This window comes from Boleophthalmus pectinirostris, unplaced genomic scaffold (assembly GCF_026225935.1).
Source record: "Boleophthalmus pectinirostris isolate CB_2022bp ecotype Guang Dong unplaced genomic scaffold, ASM2622593v1 HiC_scaffold_13, whole genome shotgun sequence".
Taxonomy (NCBI): domain Eukaryota; kingdom Metazoa; phylum Chordata; class Actinopteri; order Gobiiformes; family Gobiidae; genus Boleophthalmus; species Boleophthalmus pectinirostris.
Window position 1 is genome coordinate 32,199,448 of NW_026571036.1, and position 22,527 is coordinate 32,221,974.

At 38.7% G+C, this 22,527-nt stretch overlaps 2 protein-coding genes across 2 annotated transcripts; both read left to right on the forward strand.

The window, feature by feature from the left end:
* Nucleotides 1-1,575: 1,575 nt before the first annotated feature.
* Nucleotides 1,576-9,390, forward strand: LOC110159111 (C-reactive protein-like). The gene is made up of 5 exons (XM_020923671.2): nucleotides 1,576-1,614; nucleotides 2,808-2,862; nucleotides 6,316-6,421; nucleotides 7,342-7,639; nucleotides 8,919-9,390. The coding sequence occupies exons 2-5, from the start codon at nucleotides 2,808-2,810 to the stop codon at nucleotides 9,144-9,146; spliced, it is 687 nt and encodes a 228-aa protein (XP_020779330.1). The 5' UTR covers nucleotides 1,576-1,614; the 3' UTR covers nucleotides 9,147-9,390.
* A 5,088-nt stretch (nucleotides 9,391-14,478) lies between these two features.
* LOC110159110 (serum amyloid P-component-like) lies at nucleotides 14,479-17,602 on the forward strand. The gene is made up of 4 exons (XM_020923670.1): nucleotides 14,479-14,512; nucleotides 15,137-15,239; nucleotides 16,147-16,438; nucleotides 17,405-17,602. The coding sequence occupies exons 1-4, from the start codon at nucleotides 14,479-14,481 to the stop codon at nucleotides 17,600-17,602; spliced, it is 627 nt and encodes a 208-aa protein (XP_020779329.1).
* The last annotated feature ends 4,925 nt before the right edge of the window (nucleotides 17,603-22,527 follow it).

Consider the following 22,527-nt stretch of genomic DNA (forward strand, 5'->3'; position numbering starts at 1 on the left):
TTTGAACTGTTGATGAAGGTACATGATTTAAAAAAAAAAAAAAAAAGTATTTAAAATGATAAAAATGTTCTTGGAAGGACTGACATATTTTATAGAAATAGTTTCCTTTCATTTTGAAGTAATATTAAAGTATTCAGAAGAAAAAAGCGACAAATGACGTAAAATCCTGCACCTTTTACTTGTTTGCACAATTTTCCCTCCGTTACTTTTCCCTCCGTTACCATGACCTTTCTTCATAAAAAATCTCATGAGTCAAAAAGTAAGAGGTTTTTCAACCTAATCTTGTACCATATGGTAGAAAACTATATGAAGCAAATATTCAAACCAGTTTGTTAAGGATATGGAAGTGAGAACCAAGAGTTATCACTGTTTGGATTTATTGCCCAAAAAGTGCTGCATATTTCATTCCCTCTGTTACTGACATGAGTTTTAAAATTTTTTGTCAACAATTTGAAAGAATATCACAGGTTTAACTTGACCCTGTTGGAGTGTAACTCTTTCCTACATTCTGATACTTTACTTATTTCAATAGTCCCTCTAGTTTCTGAATAAGAGACATTTGAATGTCAAAAATCTGCCCCTGTTTCCCTCCGTTACCACTTGACTGGACCCAATTGTCACAGACTTGTTTAAATGCACAAATCATCAGTCACAGAGCTTCAGACAGAGTAGCACTTTCAGTTACCTGAAAAAAATATATATTAAAATTTGGAAATAGACCTATGTTTTGACTTGATATAGGCTGCATTTACACATAGCTGGGTATATTGAGAAATATTTCCCTTTCTCCATTTTCCAAAATAACATCGTGCACATAGCATTGTTTTCAAAAAAGTTTTCGTTTACATCAGCTCACATAAATACACCATTGAGCGCCGTCATAACTACGCCAAGCCTCTGGGCGGCACCTGGATTAGATTCAAACCTGTAGCATTTATTTCACTACAGTTTTAAATATTACTCAAAAATACCTTGAAAAACGTGCATTACTGAGCGGGCTCGCCTCTCCACAGATCTGTTAAAGAAGTGGCAAAATGGTTGACCTCCGAGCGCTCATTCGTCTCTGGTCATGGATACGATACATCAGCTGTGTCTCCAGATGCAAACACATCAAAAGTGTTTGCACCAGAAGAAATGCCACTGCTACTCATCATCATAGCAAAATGTAAACACTGATCGTACTTTTGGTGCGTCAGCTCCTAAAAGTCCATTTATCTCACTTTGCACGCAAACGCCAAACCCTGGTTTTCCAGAATCTCCACTCTAGCCCAGGTTTTTAGAAAGTACTGAAACCACTCAAACCATGGTTATGGCGACTTAACTTCAGCAACAGGAGATTGTTTATGGGAGGTCCGTTCAACATTCTTTAACTTCCTTTTCTGGTCAGTTTTGCAAGACCAACTTCCATCCAGGACCTTCATTTATTGTTATTTATTATCATTTGCTCAGTCAGTCCTGACCTCTGGGTCTCACATCTGCACTTTTTGGCACAAACACATCGTTTCTGTGGAGCAGCGAGACTGAACTCTGGCCTCATCCCACAATATAAAAGAGGAGAGCTAGTCCAACTTCCACCTTCTCTAAGAGACACGCAGACACACCGCTCCAGACGAGGTAAGGACATGTTCAAGTCTTTCTACGGACTAAACACTGTCTTTGTTTCATTTTTAAAGGCGCTGTACCAGATTTTTACTGTTTTAAAAATGTGGAAAACAAAATTAGTTCTTTTTTTTTTTTTTTTTTTTTTTTTTTTTTTACAGTTTGCAGCTGTGGTTTAGGATCATCTGTCTAAATTTCCAGAGGGGACACCAGAGTTTGCTGTGACATAAAGTTAGTAACAGCTAGCGGGCTAACTGTGCACCTCCTGATTATTGCACAATAAAATGCTTTATAATTAGATGCAGCCAGAACACAGTGGATATATTTTGACCTCAAGATCTGCTTCAGTAACAACACCACAACAATGGAACATGATACATATATTTATTAATGATGGATAAATGTGACGGCTGGGAGGAGGCTCTGGATGGGGGCTCTGTCTCAGGTGGTCAGCCCAGCCAATTCAGGACCCCCCTCCCTTGGAGATGATGTCTTCAGGCTGAAGGATGAACAAGAGAAATGGTTTGGGAAGGTTGAGAGAGCAGAAACAGACGGTGTTGTTGGGATAGGCCTGTGTAAATAGAACTTTTGGGTAACTGAAGTTGTGGTTCACTGGAGAGGAGCAGGAGGAGGTAGAGTCATGGTCCTGCTCCTCAGTCAGTCAACTCCACTTAGAAAAAAAAAAAAATCAGTGCTAAACTGTCTCATGCCAGACTGATACAGTATGTGAAGCACTCCCACTATCAAACTGGGAAGAAAGAGATCAGAAACATGGAACATCATGACGACTATCTGAATCTTGGTCAAAGCGTCTCAACAGAGGAACAAGATGAAAAATCTACTTTCTGTTACATCCAGTTGAGAGAAAAGCACAAATGCACAAAGCTCTCACTTTCTGCACGTTTTTGACAAACTCAATATTCTGTATTGATGCTAAAATAGTCTGAAGTACATCTGCCAGCGTCACCATGTTTGTTTTGGGTCATTTGGGCACTTCACCTTTGGCTTCTGCACAAACGTCAATGCTGCGATGTGATTGCGCCACCCGCCCACTTATCTGTACAGCGGGTGCAAGATGGATTCTCATGAGTTTGTGAACTCAAAAATATCATGAGAATCCATCTTGCTGTGCAGGGTTATATCTGCACTGGGGCAAGATAAATTTGGAAAAAAAAATTTACACCTTTCTTTTCTTCACCCTGAAATAGATGAAGTCTTTGATTTTGCTTGTGATGCTGGTCTCCAGTGCAGCCACCGTTCAAGGTAAAATGTTTACATAATTAAACAAGAAAAATGACATGGAGCCCCTTTAAATTTGTATCTAACACTGTCACTGAGGAGTTGCCACTCCCCATCCCATTTCTAATTATTAGATATTTGTTCAGTGTGCAGAATTTTGGGAACTGTTATTTTTGTCAAGACGTTTAAAGGTGCTCTATGTAACATTTCTGGTGGACAGTCCATCATTTGCTTTTTCTCCATGAAGATAAAATTTGGCTTTGTACTTATCACTTTAGTATTTATTCAATGCTGCATGTTTTTATAACTCAGAAATGCCTTGAAGAACAAGTATTCTACTGTCAGTGGGGTTGCCTTTCCACAGATCTGGCATGTAACTTTACAAAGTTTATTTAAAACGACCATAGAAAGAACTGACTGATGACTACAGCGGATGAGGTGAGATGAGGAAGTCCCTCTCAAATCACATTGAGTCAAAAGGGAGTTTTTCAGTTAGTCACTGTCACTTTCTGTTAACTCAGGACTATCAGTGCTTGTATTGATCACAGGCTCCTGAAATATTTTTCAGACTATTTAAAACTTGTTTGGTTGTGTTTGCTAATGTATGCTTCGTGTCACCATAACTAATGATGAATGATGAGCATTCCATCATAGACATACATGTAGAACACCTCCAGAGTGTGTCACTGCAATGTAGTAGTACAAATACACAACAACTATAGTACAATATTAAAGTTAACAAAGCTACTACACAAGATGGTCTAGTCTATGAATTAAAAGTCTGTTGTCAGGTTTAAACTCCTCCACAGTTTAGGAGTCCCCAGTGACAAGGCCACACCTCCTCTGGACATGAGCCTGGACTTGGGAACAAGCAGGAGGAGCTGATGTGCAGATGTAAGAGTCTCTGAGGAGAGGAGGGCTGCACGTCACACTGAAGCCAATAAAGTCAAACACTGTATCTAGAAAACTGACTTTAAACCATGTTAGAATGTTGTTACCTCCTCAAAACAGACCTGGAGTTGCTCACACATGTTTGAGCAACACTTAGTCTGTCTGCATCTCAAAGCTCAAAATGCTCTGTTCCACAAGTTTTTGTTTTTGTTTTTGTTGTTTTTGTTGTTGTTTTTTTTCAGTAGGGGTTAGCAGTTCTATTGCTGAAATGATCCAAATGATTCTAGTGAAGATGTATACAGTTTAAAACCCAATTGAGCATTTCCTGTTTTACCACATGACATCACAAGGTAGAATAGAGGGTTTTCTGTTTGAGAGAAGAAGTCAGCCTAAATATGTGTGTTAAACATGTGTGAATGAAACAAAACACAACTCCAGATGCGTTTTTGATGAGTAAACATTATAACATAGTTCAGAAAATAGCATAATATGAGTCCTTTAAAAACATTCAGTAAGATTTTGAAATGTAATTGGGAGCTAGTGCAAAAAACTGTCAAAAAACAGCAGTGGAAAGAGAGAGTTTTGCTCCAGACCAACGCACAGTTTATTGCAATAATCCAACCGAGATGTGATAAAACAATGGATGCTCTTTCAAACTTATTTTGTGGGTGGTACTTTTTAATTTTGGCAAGAAGCCTGAGTTGGAAGTAATGTATGAAATAGCAAACCTTTACAAGTGAATCTTTCATATTTCAAGAAAATCTCAATTTCACTTTGCCTGCTGCTGTGGGAAGTGAAAAATTTGCTTTCGCTAAATGAGAAAGACTGCAGTACATGTGCGCCTCTCCTCTCCATCATTTCAGTGAACATGTTGTGAGTGCAGGGAGGTTCTTTTGTGTACATTTCTGTCTCTTGCTCCATTAGTCTGTTGGACACATGTGGCTCAGTGCAAGTGAAACGGTCACAAAAGAGGTCCTCAAGTGCTGTCCTCTTTGCAGGAGGTGGCTCCAGTCCAGTCCCTTTAAGATGTTGTGTTTGTCTTTTATGGGTTTGCTTTTATTTCACTCAGACTGGCAAAGTTTAAATGAGCATATATACCCTGTGTTACTGCTAATACCTTTTGTTGTTTTTCATGTTATCTTTATATGTGCAGCACATTGGAAACTGTTTTGCTATAGAAATAAAGCAGATTTGGATTTAAGACCTCAACATATTAAAGGGCCCATCTCATGCAAAGTCAACTTTTCAGAGGTTTCTACCTTCTAAGAGTGATGTGTGGGCCTTGTATATGTCACCGAAGTGGTTTTTAGATTGATAGAGGCGTATTTCTGCCACCCTCCCACGTGACAACGAAAGAAAGCTGCTACAACGATGACATGGCCAGCTACACCTATATTGCATTTGACGTAGCAGAAAGCTTCACATCCGCCCCCCTCCCCTGCCTCCACCCCACATCAGCTGACATTTCCCACATGAACACCTAAACAAAAGCGACATTATGAGCTCATTGTTCTACACTGCAGTGAACACGATATAATAAGTTTATGTACTAGTGTTTATTAATACTTTACCAATGAGTAATGTTCAGATAATGCCGACACGGTGCTTGTGCTTCGTGCACGTCAAAGTCCTCATCTGATTCTGGGTCCAACACATGCGGCTGAACGCGCTGTATCTCCATGATGAATAAAAGTTTATTCCTACCACTATCAGGGCGCACGTCTGTCTCCCCCTCCCTCCCTGAGATGGGTGGAGGGCGGAGCCTGTGCTTTCTCAGGACGGCGGGGGGTTGAGCAATAGCCGTCCTTTCATAGTCCCTGGTCTGTGACTGCCTCCAAGAAATCAGTAAGATTTCATAATTACTGTGTAATGGATGTTTCAAAACCCAAATGCATATGTGCATAAAATACAATGTGAAAAGAGTTATTTTGCATGAGATGGGCCCTTTAACAAATTAAACATGACTAATCATTATAAGCACAGCATAAACTAACAATACATGTAAGTACAATGTAATGTTACAATGAAGTTTACCTCTTCACGTTGTACCAGCTGCAGTGTCTTCTCCTTAAGTTGCTCAAAAACATCATATTTTAGAATCGTAATGTGAAACAGAGCTGTTAAATGCCCTACTGTGGAACATTCCAGGTAAAGCAATTACATCTCCATCTGATTAGAAGGCACAGAATTGATACTCTGTATTGACATCACTCTAGGGTGTTCTACATGTAGCTCTGTGGCAGAATGTTTAATAGTTACCATGCCCACATTAGGAAACACTGTCAAGAAATTTTTAAAATAGACTGGATGCATTTTTTGGAGCCTGGGATCAATGCGAGCGTTCATGGTCCTGTTTAGATGTTTGATTTTCAACAAAAAGTGAAAGTGACAAACTGAAAACGTGTTGGCTAATTTTATATGTGAGATACTTTTTTTAAGTGCACAAAGACATGTTTCTTTGATTGGCTAAGTACATAAACATTACAGTAACAGCGGAGTACAAGGAAAAGTTCGGCTTTTATCTACTGTTTAATTTACCGTACAAAGGATTTTCTTTCTTTTTTTTTTTTTCTTATTTTATTGCAGACCTGTCTGGAAAAATCTTGAACTTCTCTGAAAACCGTGCCAGAAGTATGGCGGTGAAGGTGATGGTGACACGGGACCAGTTGTCTGCCCTCACCGTCTGCCACAGGTCTGTATTTATGTGTATTCTTAGATTACACAGTGCATTAAAGAGGGGCTATTATAGGCTCTATTCACGCTTAAATCACAAACCAGGAAGATGTTTGGAAAGACGCAATCCTGTGATCAAACCTACTGAAGTAAATGTGATCAGCAGTAAAATGAAGACTGCATATGTATGTGCTGTTTGGAATCATCTGGAATTTGGCTCCTCATCTTTTCTAATCATATGTACCTAGTGCACTGGGAGTTCTGTGTTAGTGGAGAAATGATGAAAACTGAGGTATGGTTGTAAGTGCTGATAAGCTGAACAGAACAGAATGCTACAATAACATGGAGATGATGAAAACTGGACAATTTTCAAATTTTTCTTAGATTTAGTCAGACTTCCTACCATGGATCTATTAAAATAACTGGACAGAGTGTTGCTGTTTGTAGCTGCCTCCAGTTGACGTAGTGGCCACTGACTGGAACTTCAGCGGAAAAAATCCCCTGGGCTGAGACCGGATTTTTCTCATGTAATCACAAACTGCTCGTGTTTGTTAACAGGACACCTACAACTTTCAAAAATGTTGGATTTGTTGGCGATTTTTACCTATTTTTATATCATAAACTTTTTCTCAGCTCAAAATCCTTCAGTTGTCTTAAAAACACTCTTTATAATCGTTAGCTCCGGCTCTGCTCTAGCTCCTCTCGCTGTGATTGGTCAAAGTGATCATGTGATCCATGAGCCCCCGTGCGTTCACTTGTGTGCATTCGAGTGTGACTGTGGGAGAAAAGAGCACTGCTGAGCCAGGCTAGGCTAATCTGGAATCATGCACCTTTGAGCTGATGCGATGTGCAGTATTCATCAGCAGGATACACGTGTTGAGATAGAATAAAGAAGTAAAATACCTCCTTCTAATAATACTGTATATTTTGTGCTTTCAGATCCTTCACCGACTTGAAGCGATCGCACACTTTGTTTTCGATGACCACCCCCACAGATACTAGCGCTTTCAAAACCGAGTACGACATTAGCTCTCCCACTCAGTTTAAAGTGCGGGTGCGCGGTACTGTGGCTGGCTACACCAATGTCAACTACTCCCCAAACAAGTGGCACTCCATCTGCTCCACCTGGGACTCCAGCACTGGGGTGGTGCAGCTGTGGGTGGACGGACAAGCTCTGACCCGGAAGTACACAAAAGAGCTCCCCATCACCGGGCGACCCATCGTTGTCCTCGGACAGGTAAAGGGAAAGGACCATAACAAGGGGTGTTCTGATAACTGATATTATGCAGTTACTGTCGTCATTGAGGCTCTGTTAGACTTTAATCTGATCTTTATTTTAATGCAAACTGACCAGAAAGAGCTGATTTAGTTGGAACTACAACAGGTGAGATGATTTGCGCAGTTAAGCAAGTCGCTCACGCAGAAAATTATAGCTTTTCAGTCACTCTCACCTTTTGATGTGCTGTTTTTGTATTTTTCTTGAGTTTTCAGACCATCTTAAAACTCATTTGACAGCATTTGCTAATCTGTGCATTGGCTCCAGGGTAACTTCTGAACATTCTACCACAGATCCATGCAGACCACCTCCAGAATGATGTCACGGCAAAGTATCAGTAGGATTCAGTTCAAAGATTTTTAAACATGTCAAAAACTGATAAAAATTCTGAAATATGAACTGACAAACTAAAACAAGAATCATGTGTGTATTTTATACATCTTTCTAAAGATCTAAACTACAGGGTTTGCAGTTTTCATGTGGACAGACAGGAGATTTTATTGTTTGTGATTATGATACTTTTAAAAGGCAATCTTTGTGATTTGTTAATTGTATCCATTCAAACTGTGATTTCTATTTGGTTGTGGTTCATCTTGTAGCCCTGCACACTGCCCTGAGGCTGATCCCTGAAGCTGAGCAGGGTTTGACCTGGTTAGTAAGTGGATGGGAGACCACTGGGAATACCAGGTGCCACGGTGGGCCAGCTGTTAGAGAAACCACACTGTTTTAGGGGTGTAAAAGTATTGAACATTAGATGCTAATCAACACTAAAGCAGGTATTTAAAATAGATACTCATCTGGATCAAATTTGACCTTAAACACTCTTAAACAGTTTCATCTTGACTTTTATTTAAAAAAAGAGTAAAACCACATGGTTTACTAAAAAAAAATACAATACAATTTTGTACAAATGATAATTTGTGTATCAAAACTGATACTGAATATTGAGTCTATTCTTCAGTATCAAAACTGAAAACATTACACTGTTCTTCATATGTCCAGACCCTGCCCTCCTTCACTTTCCCCTGTAGTCCTTCAGCTACTGCCCAGTTTAACAGCTCCGTTTGATTGTTGATTGTGAATGTTAGAGGAGTTCAGGTGTTTAGTCCCATTTTAACGATGAACATCTTCCCCGACCCCACTGACACATGACCAGAGACAGTTGAATCAGCTGAATTTTGTGTGTATTTTTGGTCTTGTGTATCCTCTGTATTACCTTGTGTCCTCTCCCTTTTCACAGAACCCATCCAAACACGGAGATGCCTTCGTAAGCACTGACTTTTTCGTGGGGATGATGTCAGATGTTAACATGTGGGACTTTGTGCTGACTCCCTGTGAGATCCAGAGGTACATGAAGGACCTGAGCTACAGTCCAGGAAACGTCATCAACTGGAGAAACCTGGACTCACTGATCACCGGGAGAGTCTTCATCGAAAACAAACAGATCTGTAGACCCGAGGAGCTTTAAAGGTGCACTATGTATCTTCTTGGTTGGGGGTTCCTCACCTGCTTGTTTCCATGGATATGCCATTGCTCTGCCTGGAATGTTCCACAGTATGACATTAAACAGCTCTCCCTTACATTTATTTAATTGCGGGTGGTTTTATTGCTCCAAAATACTTAGAAATACAGGCATTCTGACTGTGAGTGGGGTCACCTCTCCACAGATCTGACTTTTAACTTGGTCTGGTTTGGTCTCCATGAAGATAGAAAGGTTTAATGCCATACTGTGAAACATTCCAGACAAAACAATAACATATCCATGAAGAAAAGCATTTGAAGGACCCTCCACCAGAAAAGTTACACACCTCATGTTACGTTATAATGTTGTTACCTCCTAAAAACATACTTGGGGTTGTATTTTGTTCCATTCACATGTTTGAGTAATCCTTTATTATTGGTCTGTCTACATTGCTAAAGCTCATAATGCTCCGCTCCACTTTGTGATGTCATGAATTACCTTTACCTTTAGTTCAGCAGAGATTGGATATTCCAAAACTGAAATTATCCAAATGATTCTAGAAGAAGTGGACTAAGTGAGTGTGACGTCACCCACAGCGTTCAGCTCCACGAAAATGAAACTCCCGATGCTAACAGTTACAGGAGCAAATCTGGAGTCAGGTGCCATATTTGGAAATCCCACTGCGAGTATCATAGCAACCACAAGAGCCAATCATGATTGAGGTCATTAAATGTGCCCGCCCTTCTCACCGGAAAGTGGGAAGGGGACTTACTTAGCAACGAAACACACTAGCTGTCAATCAAACCTGTTGCTAATGCTAGAGGGAGTGACCTCAGGGAATGAAGGCGTCTGATTGGTCCGTTATTTATGTTCATATCTTGAATTAGGGACAAAATACTGAAATGAAAAAATAAGAATCACGTAAAGCAGGTTAATACAAATATTTTAAGACCAAAACGATAAGACTCACTGCAGCCGTTACAGAGAGAGGAGCCACAAGATCCAGTGTAAGTCAACTGGAGCCAGGGTCAGAAGGAGCCAGAAGAGCCGCCTGGAGCACTTCCTATTTGGAACTTGGAGGCTAGTGCATTAGGTATGTCCATTCATACATACAGTCTATGGTTTGGAGTTTAAAAACACAGTGGAGCACATGACATCACAAAGTGGAACAGAGTGTTTTTTGTTTTTTTTTTAATCTGTGAGGAGAACGCAGCCTAAATATGGAGCGTTTCTGTATTAAACATGTGTGAATGAAACAAAACACAACTCCAGGTCTGTCTGTGATGAGGAAACATTATAACATAGATCAAAAAATAACATAACATGGACCCTTTAACCATAACTGACATATACTGATGTCACTGTATGCACTGTAATAACAAACTGTCATGTTTCTATAATACATGCATCCTGAATTTCAGACTTCCAGTCATCGACCAATTCATACTGGAAAGGATCCTCCGAAAAAGTGAGCATCAAACCGCCATGTTTGTTTTCCCAGTGGGATCCGTCTATTATCAAAGCTGATCTTTTCTAGTCTTTTGAACCATATCACATTTGTTTCTGGTTCTGATATTGTCATATTTTAGTTATGGGATTCGGACATCGTAATGCTGTGGTTGTTGGATGTCCTAACAGCGGAAAACAGGCTTCGGAAGTTTGTGAACTCTATAAATGCAAAAGGGAATCAGATCTGTGTGACTGCAAACCTCTGTGTTTCCCTTCCCAACGGAATTGAAAGATAGAGAAAGGTGAAGGCGATGGGCAGTATTGATCCACAGGAAGGATGAAAAAGGAAACGTTTGACAGCCTAAGAAATCATCCAGAGTTTGCAGCGAACATTTTGTATGTGGAACGCCAACAAAGCAAAATCCCATTTGTTAAGCAAGAAGTACAGATGACAAACAGGCTGAGCTTGCACGTTCTTGTTCAACTGACTTTACAGCAACATCACGTCTTGGTCGCTTTGCAGTGGAACGTGTTGCCTTTTGCTGGTGTTGCCTTTCAGCTGGTGCCTTTCATTTGGCATTGACTTTTTATATTTGTAGCATTCGAAGTTTGAATTCAAAGGTTGAGTGAGGGATCAGGATTTAGTTTTGTTGGTGCTCCACATACAAAATGTTCGCTGCAAACTCGGGATGATTTCTTAGGCAGCCAAAGGTTTCCTTTTTGGTCCTTCCTGTGGATCAATGCTGCCCTTCGCCTTTCACTATTTTTCAATTCCGTTGGGAAGGGAAACAGTTTGAATGGAGGTTTGCAGTCACACACATCTGATTCCCTTTTGCAGTTATGGAGTTCGCAAACTTCTGAAGCCCGTTTTCCGCTGTTAGGACATCCAACAACCACACAATGTACGAATCCCAAAACTAAAATATGACAACATCAGAACCAGAAAGAAAAGTGATATGGTTCAAAAGACTTGAAAAGATCGGCTTTGACAATAGACGCAATCCCGCTGGGAAAACAAACATGGCGGTTTGATGCTCACTTTTTTGGAGGATCCTTCCCAGAATGCACTGCGCAATGACCAGAAGTCCGAAATTCAGGATGCAGGTACTGAGTTCAGCTGAAGCTAACTAGAGGTACTGCTCTGTCTTCAGCTCTGTTATTCAAGGTAGACTTTATTATTATAATACTTATAATACTTGTTTGTTTTAATCTGACCAGAAAGAACTGACTTACTTGGAACTACAGTTGAGCTGATTTATACTGTTAAACTAATTCTTTACATTTATTTGACAACAGTTTTTCAGTTAGTTTCTCTCATCTTTTTGGTTAAAATAAAAAAAAAATCTTAAAACTTATCAGGCTGTGTTTGCTAATGGAAAAGCAGAAGTAAACATCAAGGCCAAAAATTCAAGTTAATGCATCTGATATAAAATGTATTGAACAGATACATATGTACTCTAGTTTATGAAACTGTTGACCTTTTTTCTGTACCATTTTTGGTTCTAAAGTTCCATATGTTTTAAACAGACCATGTATGAAACATGGAACAAAAATTATTTCCCAAATTTCAAAGACCTGCAAATCATGTAAATAAATGGATGTATTTCATCATATCTTGTGTTATTCCATCTTTGAACTGTTGATGAAAGTACATGATTTTTCAAAAAAAAAAAAAAAAAAAGTATTTAAAATGATAAAAATTTGCTTGGAAGGACTGACATATTTTATAGAAATAGTTTCCTTTCATTTTGAAGTAATATTAAAGTATTCAGAAGAAAAAGCGACAAATGCTGTAAAATCCTGCACCTTCTACTTGATTGAACAATTTTCCCTCCGTTACTTTTCCCTCCGTTACCATGACCTTTCTTCATAAAAAATCTCATGAGTCAAAAAGTCTGAGGTTTTTCAACCTAATCTTGTACCATATGGTAGAAAACTATATGAAGCAAATATTCAAACCAGTTTGTTAAGGATATGGAAGTGAGAACCAAGAGTTATCACTGTTTGGATTTATTGCCCAAAAAAGTGCTGCATATTTCATTCCCTCTGTTACCGACATGAGTTTTTAAATTTTTTGTCAACAACTTGAAAGAATATCACAGGTTTAACTTGACCCTGTTGGAGTGTAACTCTTTCCTACATTCTGATACTTTACTTATTTCAATAGTCCCTCTAGTTTCTGAATAAGAGACATTTGAATGTCAAAAATCTGATCCTGTTTCCCTCCGTTACCACTTGACCTAATGTGCGCAATATGTCACCATGGTAACTGCTGAACATTCTGCCGTAGACATAGACGCATTATCCCCCAGTGTGACGTCATTGCAAAGTATCAGTAGCTTAAAATGGAGCTTGAGGACAGATCAGAATTCTGGGATGAAAGTTTCTAACTGTCAGAAAGTCATATTTCTGTATTTTTATCATAAAGTTATAAAACATGTTCAGAGGTTCAGTAGTGATTTAAAAAGTCAGAATTAATTAAAGTATTCAAATTTCACATAACTTGTTTTCTTTTCTCACCCATTGTCTTAAAAGCATCAAACCTAAAAAAAACAATATTACTAATTTGCTTGAAATGCCCCACAGTATGGCATTAAACAACCTTGCATTTATTCAATTCAGTTCATTGCAAGAAAATAAAATTAAATAAAAACTTTGCAGTGCATTTTCTCCATGGAGATAGATAGGCTTAATGTCATACTGTGAAACATACTATACAAAGCATCAGTAAAGCGACACAGTGCACCTTTAAAATGGTCGTCTTGGTTACATATGTCATCTTTTCAAACACATCTGGCGAGAACTAAACCCTTTTCTATGGATACACGGCAATATCTGGCAATCACAAGTTGTGATGTAACTACTTAATGTGGGGAAGAAGGTCCCAGATTACACAACAGGGAAAGAAAAAACACATTTCAAGAGCCAAAACCGCACTTACTCTTCAAACAAGCTGCACGACACAACCACTCAAGGTAAGTCTTTCTAAGGAGGAAATATTAAGTGTTTTATCAGATGAAATTGAGGAAATGTGTATTATAATCAGAGGTGGGTAGATTAGACTAAAACTGTATTTACTTAACTTGACTTCAATCCAATCAAACTTTATTTCTAAAGCACTTTAAAAACAATACAGTTGACCAAAGTGGAGTACACAACAATAAATATAAAAGGAAATAAAATAGACAGATTACAAAAAAACGTAGACATGTAAAAACACACATATGACGCTAAAAAGTCAGCGTTAATCACAGTGTAATAGTAGATGGTTTAAAGGCTGGTTTAAAAAAAAAAAAAAGTGATGCAGCTTGCCAATACATTCCACAATTTTGAACCCATGACATAGAAGGAGCGGTCCCCTCGAGGTTTTCTCTTGGCTTTTGGGACCACGAGTAAAAGAATGATCTGCTGACCTGTGAGTGTGCAGAGGCATAGCGCTGGAGCATTAAAATAATATTACTCAAGTACAAAGTAGTGGTCTAAGAAATTAGGTAAAATAGTATTTGGGAAAACTACTATTAAGGTAAGAGTAACTTTAAGATTAACTGTCGTGAGGTAATATCTGATTTATAATGTGAAGTTATTGTAATTTGAAGCAAAACATTAAATGATTCACCATATCTGGTACTTTCAAATGACAGACACAAATGAGAAAAACTAAATCATATTTGAAGGAGCTGTGCAAAAAAGAATAATTTTATATTGTCAACATAAAGCTTTTGTCATTTGTAGACTTAGTCACACTTGTTACTTTATTAAGCAGGAGTAAAAGTGCAGTTTCTTTAAAAAGTTACTCATTTAAATATAACTGGCCTCTGATTATATAATGCTACAGTATAAAATGTTCTTTTTCTTTAAATTGAAACAGATGAGAAGTTGGGTTTTCTTTATGATGCTGGTCTCAGTTGCAGCTGAAACTGAAGGTAAGATGGTATTTTATTATTATATATTTTTTTAATATAGCAGATACAATTATAGCCATAAAACGCATGGAATTTAATACATACCAGATAGAAAGCTAAATGTAATGCCATACTGTGGAATATTTCATAACAGATAAATAGATAGATACTTTTTTTATGCCAAAGAAAATTCATTAACATTTCCATGGAGACAGTGCACAAGTGCATAGTGGAATTTGCATAAGTGAGCAGGAAAAAAAGAAATATTTTCTGTATAAATAATATAAATTTATTTTCATGAAATACAAACTCAGATGCAATCTGTTTCTTTTGTTTTTTTGTTTTTGTTTGTTTTTTAACTTTAAATGATAATTATGTACAGTGGTTGACTCTGGATAGCATCTGTCTGGTTCCCTGATAGAGCTATTATTTCAGTTTTAGTAAGTCTTTATTAATACATTTTCAGTCTCTTAAGATCATGAACTCCTATAAACAGGTCTATACTTTGCAGCTGATGTCATCAACATTCCCTGTGGGTGTGATGCTAAATGAAGGCACTGTTCAAAACACAATAAACTTTAAAACATGTATCCATAGTATTTCATTTTTCTGAAGAATTTTTATTTTATTTTTTATTTTTTCCAGACCTACTTGGAAAGATGTTCACTTTCCCAGAAGACTCATCCTCAGCTCATGTGAAGCTGTTGATGTCATACAGGAACTTCAGCGCTCTCACAGTCTGCCACAGGTCTGTTTGACCTGGTTTTGTCTTTCAAATGTTATGATAGTATTATTGTTTACACTCAATGATGAGAGACAAATCTTTGGGATCTGTTCAAATGGCCATTTGTTATTGATTCATGGGCAAATAAAAATCCTCATAACATGTTAACCAAGAACCATAGACACATAGAGAAGGATCCAGGCTAAGATTTGATTACAAGTACAAACTTGGGGCTGGGGTTGATCCTCTGAAATTAAAAATAAAAAAACAATAATAATCCATGTCATTAATATAGTGCATTTTGGACCACTGAAATGGCACATTAAAATGCATTATTCATTCACTCCACTGTTGTGTTGTTGTGTAAGATACTATTGCAGACTACTGTAGACTATTATAGATTATTGTAGACTACTGTAGACTATTATAGATTATTGTAGATTATTGGAGACTAGACTATTGTAGACTACTGTAGACTATTATAGATTATTGCAGACTACTGTAGACTATTGTAGACTACTGTAGACTATTATAGATTATTGTAGACTACTGTAGACTATTGTAGACTACTGTAGACTATTGTAGACTACTGTAGACTATTATAGATTATTGAAGGCTATTGGAGACTGTATTGTAGACTATTGCAGATTGACAAAAGTGAGGATTTCATTCTGCACCACTGGCCCCTCTGACCACCACAACATCACTCTCATACATCACATTCACACTAGGAAAGTTGGGGGAAGTGCAAAAAACATGACAACAGCGTGTGTGTGTGGCTGGAACAGATCCTCTGACCTTTATGTTAGTGGGCAGGTGCTCTAAGCACTAAACCACTAAACCACTGCAGCTCCTTTGTGCTTCTATCAAAGCTACTAAGCCTCTGGCATCAGAAGAGACACTGGCATCCTCTGTTGTTTTTCCCTCACAGATCTTTCACTGACCTCACAAGATCTCATGCCTTCTTCTCGCTGTTCACATCTTCTGCTGAAGATTTCTTCCTGGTTCATTATCATGGTAAGACCCAGCAGATGATGGTACACATCGGCAATACCAGTGTGGGTTATAGTGGACTAGACTACGCCCCAAACAAATGGCACTCCCTGTGCACCACCTGGGACTCCAGCTCAGGTCTGGTGCAGCTGTGGTTCAACGGACAACGTCTGAGCAAGAAATACATCTTTGAGACAATCATTAGATCATCCATCTTCATCTTGGGACAGGTAATATGCTGAAGTATAGGCCTCTTACTGTTACAAAAACGCCCAAAATGAATGTCTAATTACTGTAATAATCTGTTATTGTTTTAAATGTCCTTGAATATAACTACACCTTTGTAAAAATTTAACATTACCACACAATAAGTAGTTTATCATTAGTGAGCAAAATATTTTTTACAGCACAAAGTAAGTGGCTTTGGTATCTTCAGACTGAATTTCTCCATGAGGAAGGAGAAAGTGTTTTTCTTTCATCAGTCTCACAACAGAGTGATGTGTGTCACTCTGACTTGACTTGTGCACATGATCATTCTGGAAGAGCTCTCACTGAAAGCCTTTGGTAAAATGTAGAACTTTATGATGACCATTTGAATCTGATTAGTCGAAGCTTCACAACAGCAGAACAAGAAAAATCAAACTTTTGCTACATCCAGTTGAAAGAAAAGCATAGACATCTTCCCCATTCACAAATGCAGAAAGTGCTTCCCTCTGCACATTTTTCAGAAAAAAAAGTCTTCTGTATATCTGTATTCTGTAGTTTGGGACCAACCACAGAAAAGATTCAGTCACCCGGCTTTTAAGTCTCATTTTTTGGACAAGTTGGAACTGACCCTGAGAGCGAGCGAAGGAGTGTAGGATCACTGAGATCTGAGACTCACGTTGTGACCAGAACATGAAGTGCTTCAAAAACAAACAATGCCATTGTGTTAAAGAGGGGCTATTATGCAGAATCAGCCATGTTATAATGTTGTATAGAGGTTTTTGTATGTCATCTTTGTATGTTTGAGTAATGTAGTGATCTCTTTGGGGCCCTATTCGACCCATCTTAGCCTACGTCATCTATGCTCCTGCATGACAATTTTCCATTAATATACAAGAATGTCGTGGTGTGCTTTGGCCTTAATACTCCTCTTTCAGAACGACAATCCAAAGAGTGTTGCTTACATTTTGTACCATATGCTGTGTTTACAGGGAGAGGCCCGTGATGGCAGAGAGTCTTTCACGGGGATGATGTCAGATTTTCAGGTGTGGGATTATGCACTGTCTCTCTGTGAGATCCAGAGATACAATTCGAACCCGTCTGACACTTCAGGAAATGTCATCGACTGGAGAGAGCTGGACTTTGAGATCATCGGGAGAGTCCTCGTCGAATTCACAAACGCGTGTTAGCTGGCTCAGTCAACATGGTTAATCACAAATGTCAAATGAGTCAATGTACTCTACCAGGAAATCATAAATGCAGATTTACTAAAGGCCATGTTTAAATGCTAATACCAATACAAATAATGCATGATATTTGTTCTATGACACTTTTCTATCCTTAAAGTGCACGTGACAGGTCAGACTACTCATTTCTCAAAAACACACTTAACATGACTTATATTAGACTTGTAAGATTTTCTACTTTAGTCATTTTGGTGAAGTTTATCATTTTACTTGCTGGTTAGAGGTATGTTACCTAGCAACTATAATGTTCAAGGTGCACTATGTAACTTATAAAGTGGAGAGTCTCCTGTTTGCTTGTCTTTGTGGTTATGTATTTATTTTTTATTTTTTTTTGCAATGTTCCACAGAATGGCATTAAACATATTTGCATTACATGTGTTTTGTAACTCAAAAAACATATGTGCAGGCTTGCTTCTCCATAGATCTGACCAGTAACCATTGCATTTCCATAATATGATAACCAAGTTTATTTCCATACTGTGAAATAATCAAGGCAAAAGAGCAATATCTCCAAGGGGACAAGCAGACCCTCCGTCAGGAAAGTTGCACAGTACACCTTTAAGGGCCAAAAGTGTCTAAATTACACAACACAACATGGATTAACAAATACAAATAAATACCAACGCATTTATTTTGTTGAACGGTTTAAACTATCAAAAGTTGTGTGTAAAGAACTCACCCCTACTTCCTGTATTTTACAACTTCATTTCTTCACACATTGCTTTGAGCACAAAAATAAACAAATTAGAGAAAAAAACATTTAATAAGGAATTATCATTTGTATTATGTAATTTAATTTTGAGATAGGAAGCTCGATAACCCTTTGTATAGCTTCAGAAACGGTGGAATCTTCCAGTGCGGTGTCTTTGTGAGTTAACATCATCAGCAAACAACTGTCTCACTGCCCATTAACTGTGCACAGGAACAATGTGACGGGAAGAGAAAACTCAAAATGAATTGTAGAGTAAAAGACATAGAGGGGGCCAGTGGTGACAGGAGGGAGATAAGGAAAGCATTTATAGAAAGTGTCTACTCAGCACTGCCACAAACCAGTTAAAACAGAGATGGAGATGGAGAGATAATCCTCCTTTATGATGGAACGAAGGTAAAGCAGAGAAGTGCCAGTTTGAAAGACAGTTTAAAGGCACTCGTGGTCAGATTTTATGTAACAGTCACTAATCAGAAAAAAAGACTGTTGCCAATAAGAAAGGTAATATTGACTGATGGATTTTGCAGTGACATCATAAGGGGGGTGTTCTGCATGTATGTGCAATGGCAGAATGTTGACCAATTACCATGACTAGACACAATGCAAACACTATTAAAAAATTTAAGATCGTCTGACAATTTAAACAACACATTTTATGAGCTTTTATGAGACTTGTTAAAGAGCACAAATCACCTCAGCTTTTGCAGTTCCAGCTAAATCCGCTCTTTATGGTCAGATTGTGTTGATATAAGGAACAGATTAAAGTCTAACTTGAGTAACAGCGCTTCAGACAAAGCAGTGTCTACAGTTGGCACGCACAAAGACCACAGAAGCGGTGTGAATATGTTTACTTACAAAAGAAAGTTTAGTTTAGTCCCACTTTAAAGGGCTTCTATTCAATATTTGTCCATGTATATGAGCAAAATGTATCTTGCCCCTGTACAGATATACTGCTTTGTATAAGCAGCTCCTGAGGTCAGTACAAGTGTGCTGTGGTTTGTCTACATTTAATTAGAAAGTGTTTTATTTTCTAAGAATGTGTATGTTCATATATTAGCTGTAGCTCTGAATAAGATAAGATAAGATATGCCTTTATTAGTCCCACAGTGGGGAAATTCCAGTGTTTCAACGCGCAATTCAAGAACAGCAGGAAAAAGGTAACATGCAATAAAACAAGTAATAAATAATGTCTTAAAAATTAGACTTAAAAATTACTGCACATAGATATAGTTGACTGGCACATGTTCAGTGTTACAGTTTTTGTTGTAAAGTCTGACAGTAGCAGGAAGGAAAGATCTGTGAAACCTCCTTCACACAGCGAGGGTGAATCAGTCTGTCACTGAAGCTGCTCTCCAGAGCAGACAGAGCGTCCTGCAGGGGGCGACACTCATGGCCCAGCATAGAGATGACCTTAGCCAGGACCCTCCTGTCCCCCACCTCCTGCACTGAGTCCAGAGGACAGCCCAGGACAGAGCTGGACTTCTTGAGGACCTTGTCCAGCTTCTTCTTCTCCCTCTCTGTGATGCTGCTGCTCCAGCAGACCACACCGTACAGGATGGCTGATGCCACCACAGAGTGGTGCTTAAAATAAGTGAGGAATAACTTTGGACCACTGCCAATCATTTAAAGGTAAGTCCAGAATTTTGGACATAGGACCTCATTTCCTAGTGAGCCAGAGTGTTGGAGACGTGTGGAGATCGCTGGTGCTAGGCTAGTGCATGTTAATGGCCATACTTATCCTGCCACTAAAAACAGTCTTACCCACTTCACAAAACAGCCGAAGAAAATCAGTTATTACACCAGACATGTAAATGTCTGTGTTGATAGAATAATGTTTGAAATAAAACTAACCTTGCATCACATGAATCGTCGCATGTTGAGGGACTATTTTCTCAGCAGCAGTGGAATTTTTAGTATAAGACAGGTGATATCAGTCCACCGCTGTCAAACTTTCTATCAGGAAGTACAACTCGCTTCTGCTGCTCAGACATAAATCCTTCAGATGCAAGCTTGGTTTTACTTCTAAAATTATTATATTAACACAGATATTTACATCAACAGTCTGGTGTAATAATAGATTTGCTTCGGGTGTTTTGTGGAGTGGGTATGTTATAGTTGTTTCCCGTTCCCATTTACTCACCAAGAGCTGTTCAAGATGCCATTTTGTCAGTCAACCCCCATTTACACCATCAAACACTGTACTTACTTAGCCTGATTCTGACCTCGCAGCATTAGAATTTGTTTGCTTGACGGTATGCAGGTACTTTTTATCTAACCAATCGCTGCTATTTGGTCGTGATATATGTAATGCGCCGCTAACAGAGGTAACTGGTACATTAAGCTGTTCTCAAATCCCCTTAGAAGAAGGGCAATAACATCTTTCTCCTTGATAAAATTCACCAAACATTCTCTTTATTCCAGCTTTAAATCCTCGATCTCAAGAATCATTGCCAAATGAGAATATATGGCTCTTTGCTGATTGGCTGGTGCCCGGACTCACACTTCCGTGGTTCTTGCAAACCGTCTAGTGCATTCCGATTCCTGACCTAGTCGCTGAAGAGAAATTAAATTGAGTGGTGGCACTAGGTGTCGCTAGCCTGGTAAGTACTTACTTACTTAATTTGATTTTCTTAATCAGTGATATGCATAATCATTTAGGTACAAATGAAGGAAAATCTACGGAAGCCGAGAGGGGTCACAACAAATGCAAATGCCGCAACAAATACAAATGCGACAACACAACAAAAAGCCACAACAAACCAAAAAAAGCCACAACGGAAATGACCACGGGACTCTATTTTAATACAAACACCATAACAAATACAAATGCCACAACACAAATGCAAATGCTGCAACACATTAAAAAGCCATAACACATCAAAAAGTCACAACGGAAGTGACCGCAGGACTCTATTTTCCGACGGACAGATCAAGCAGCAAGTGAAGAGAAGAACTACAACGTGAAACAAATAATGATAAAACAATAAATTACTTTTACTTACATTCCCAACTTCTCCGTTCCTTTACTTTTCACGTTGTAATTCTTCTTCTTCACTTGCCGCTTGATCAGTCCCGCGGTCACTTCCGTTGTGGCTTTTTGATGTGTTGTGGCTTTTTAATATGTTACGGCATTTACGTTGGTGTTGTGGCGTTTGTATTTGTTGCAGCGTTTGCATTAAAATAGAGTCCCGCGGTCATTTCCGTTGTGGCTTTTTTTTTGGTGTGTTTTGGCTTTTTGTTGTGTTGTCGCATTTGTATTTGTTGCGGTGTTTGCCTTTGTTGTGACCCCTCTCGGCTTCCGTAAAAATCAGCTACTTGCTTAAGTGATCAGCAGCTGTCCATCGATGGGACCAGCAACTTTACGGCTCTTTGTTGTGATGACGTTACCAGCGACGTCAGCTCCCACTGGGCATCGCAGTTTTCTTACGTGGAAATCAGAGGACATGTGTGACTTTAAACAGCTCGGCCTTACATTTATTCAATTACGGTGTTACTGCTCAAAAAAACCTAGAAAAACAGGCATTCTGACTATGAGCGGGGTCACCGCTCCATAGATCTGATCTGCAATTTGGTCTGGTTTGGTCTCGGTGAAGATAGAAAAGTTTAATACCATACTGTGAAACATTCCAGACAGCAATAACATCTCCATGAAGAAAAGCATTTAATAGACTCTCCAAGGAAAAAAGTTACGCAATGCACCTTTAAAGATTATTAAATTACACCCAAAGTTCTCTGCTGGCTCCGCTCTTACACCTATAGTTTGGGAGCTTTGATGACACTTAAAGAGGCTAAAGTCCTGATTTATCACCATTCTACGTCTCCTAATTACAGGTCTTCTTCAGCAGAAATCAAACAGAAACAATTAGACTCAGGCCTGTTTTAAGTGCTCCATTTGGCTAACGAATGGTCTGCTCGTCCAAACTCCAAACTCCCCTTAAAGTTTAACACAAGCCATTAATTGGGCCGGAGTGAAGGAAATTAATTTGCACAAAGGGAGGGCAAGGGTAAAAGCTGAAGTTATTACTCTAAATAAGTTTGTGAAAGTTGACAACCAAGCAGAAAGAAGACTGTGTGTGGATCAAGGACAGTTTAAAGATATACATTGTAACTTTTCTAGTGGGGGAGATGCTATTGCTTAGCTTAGAACAGGGGTGTCAAA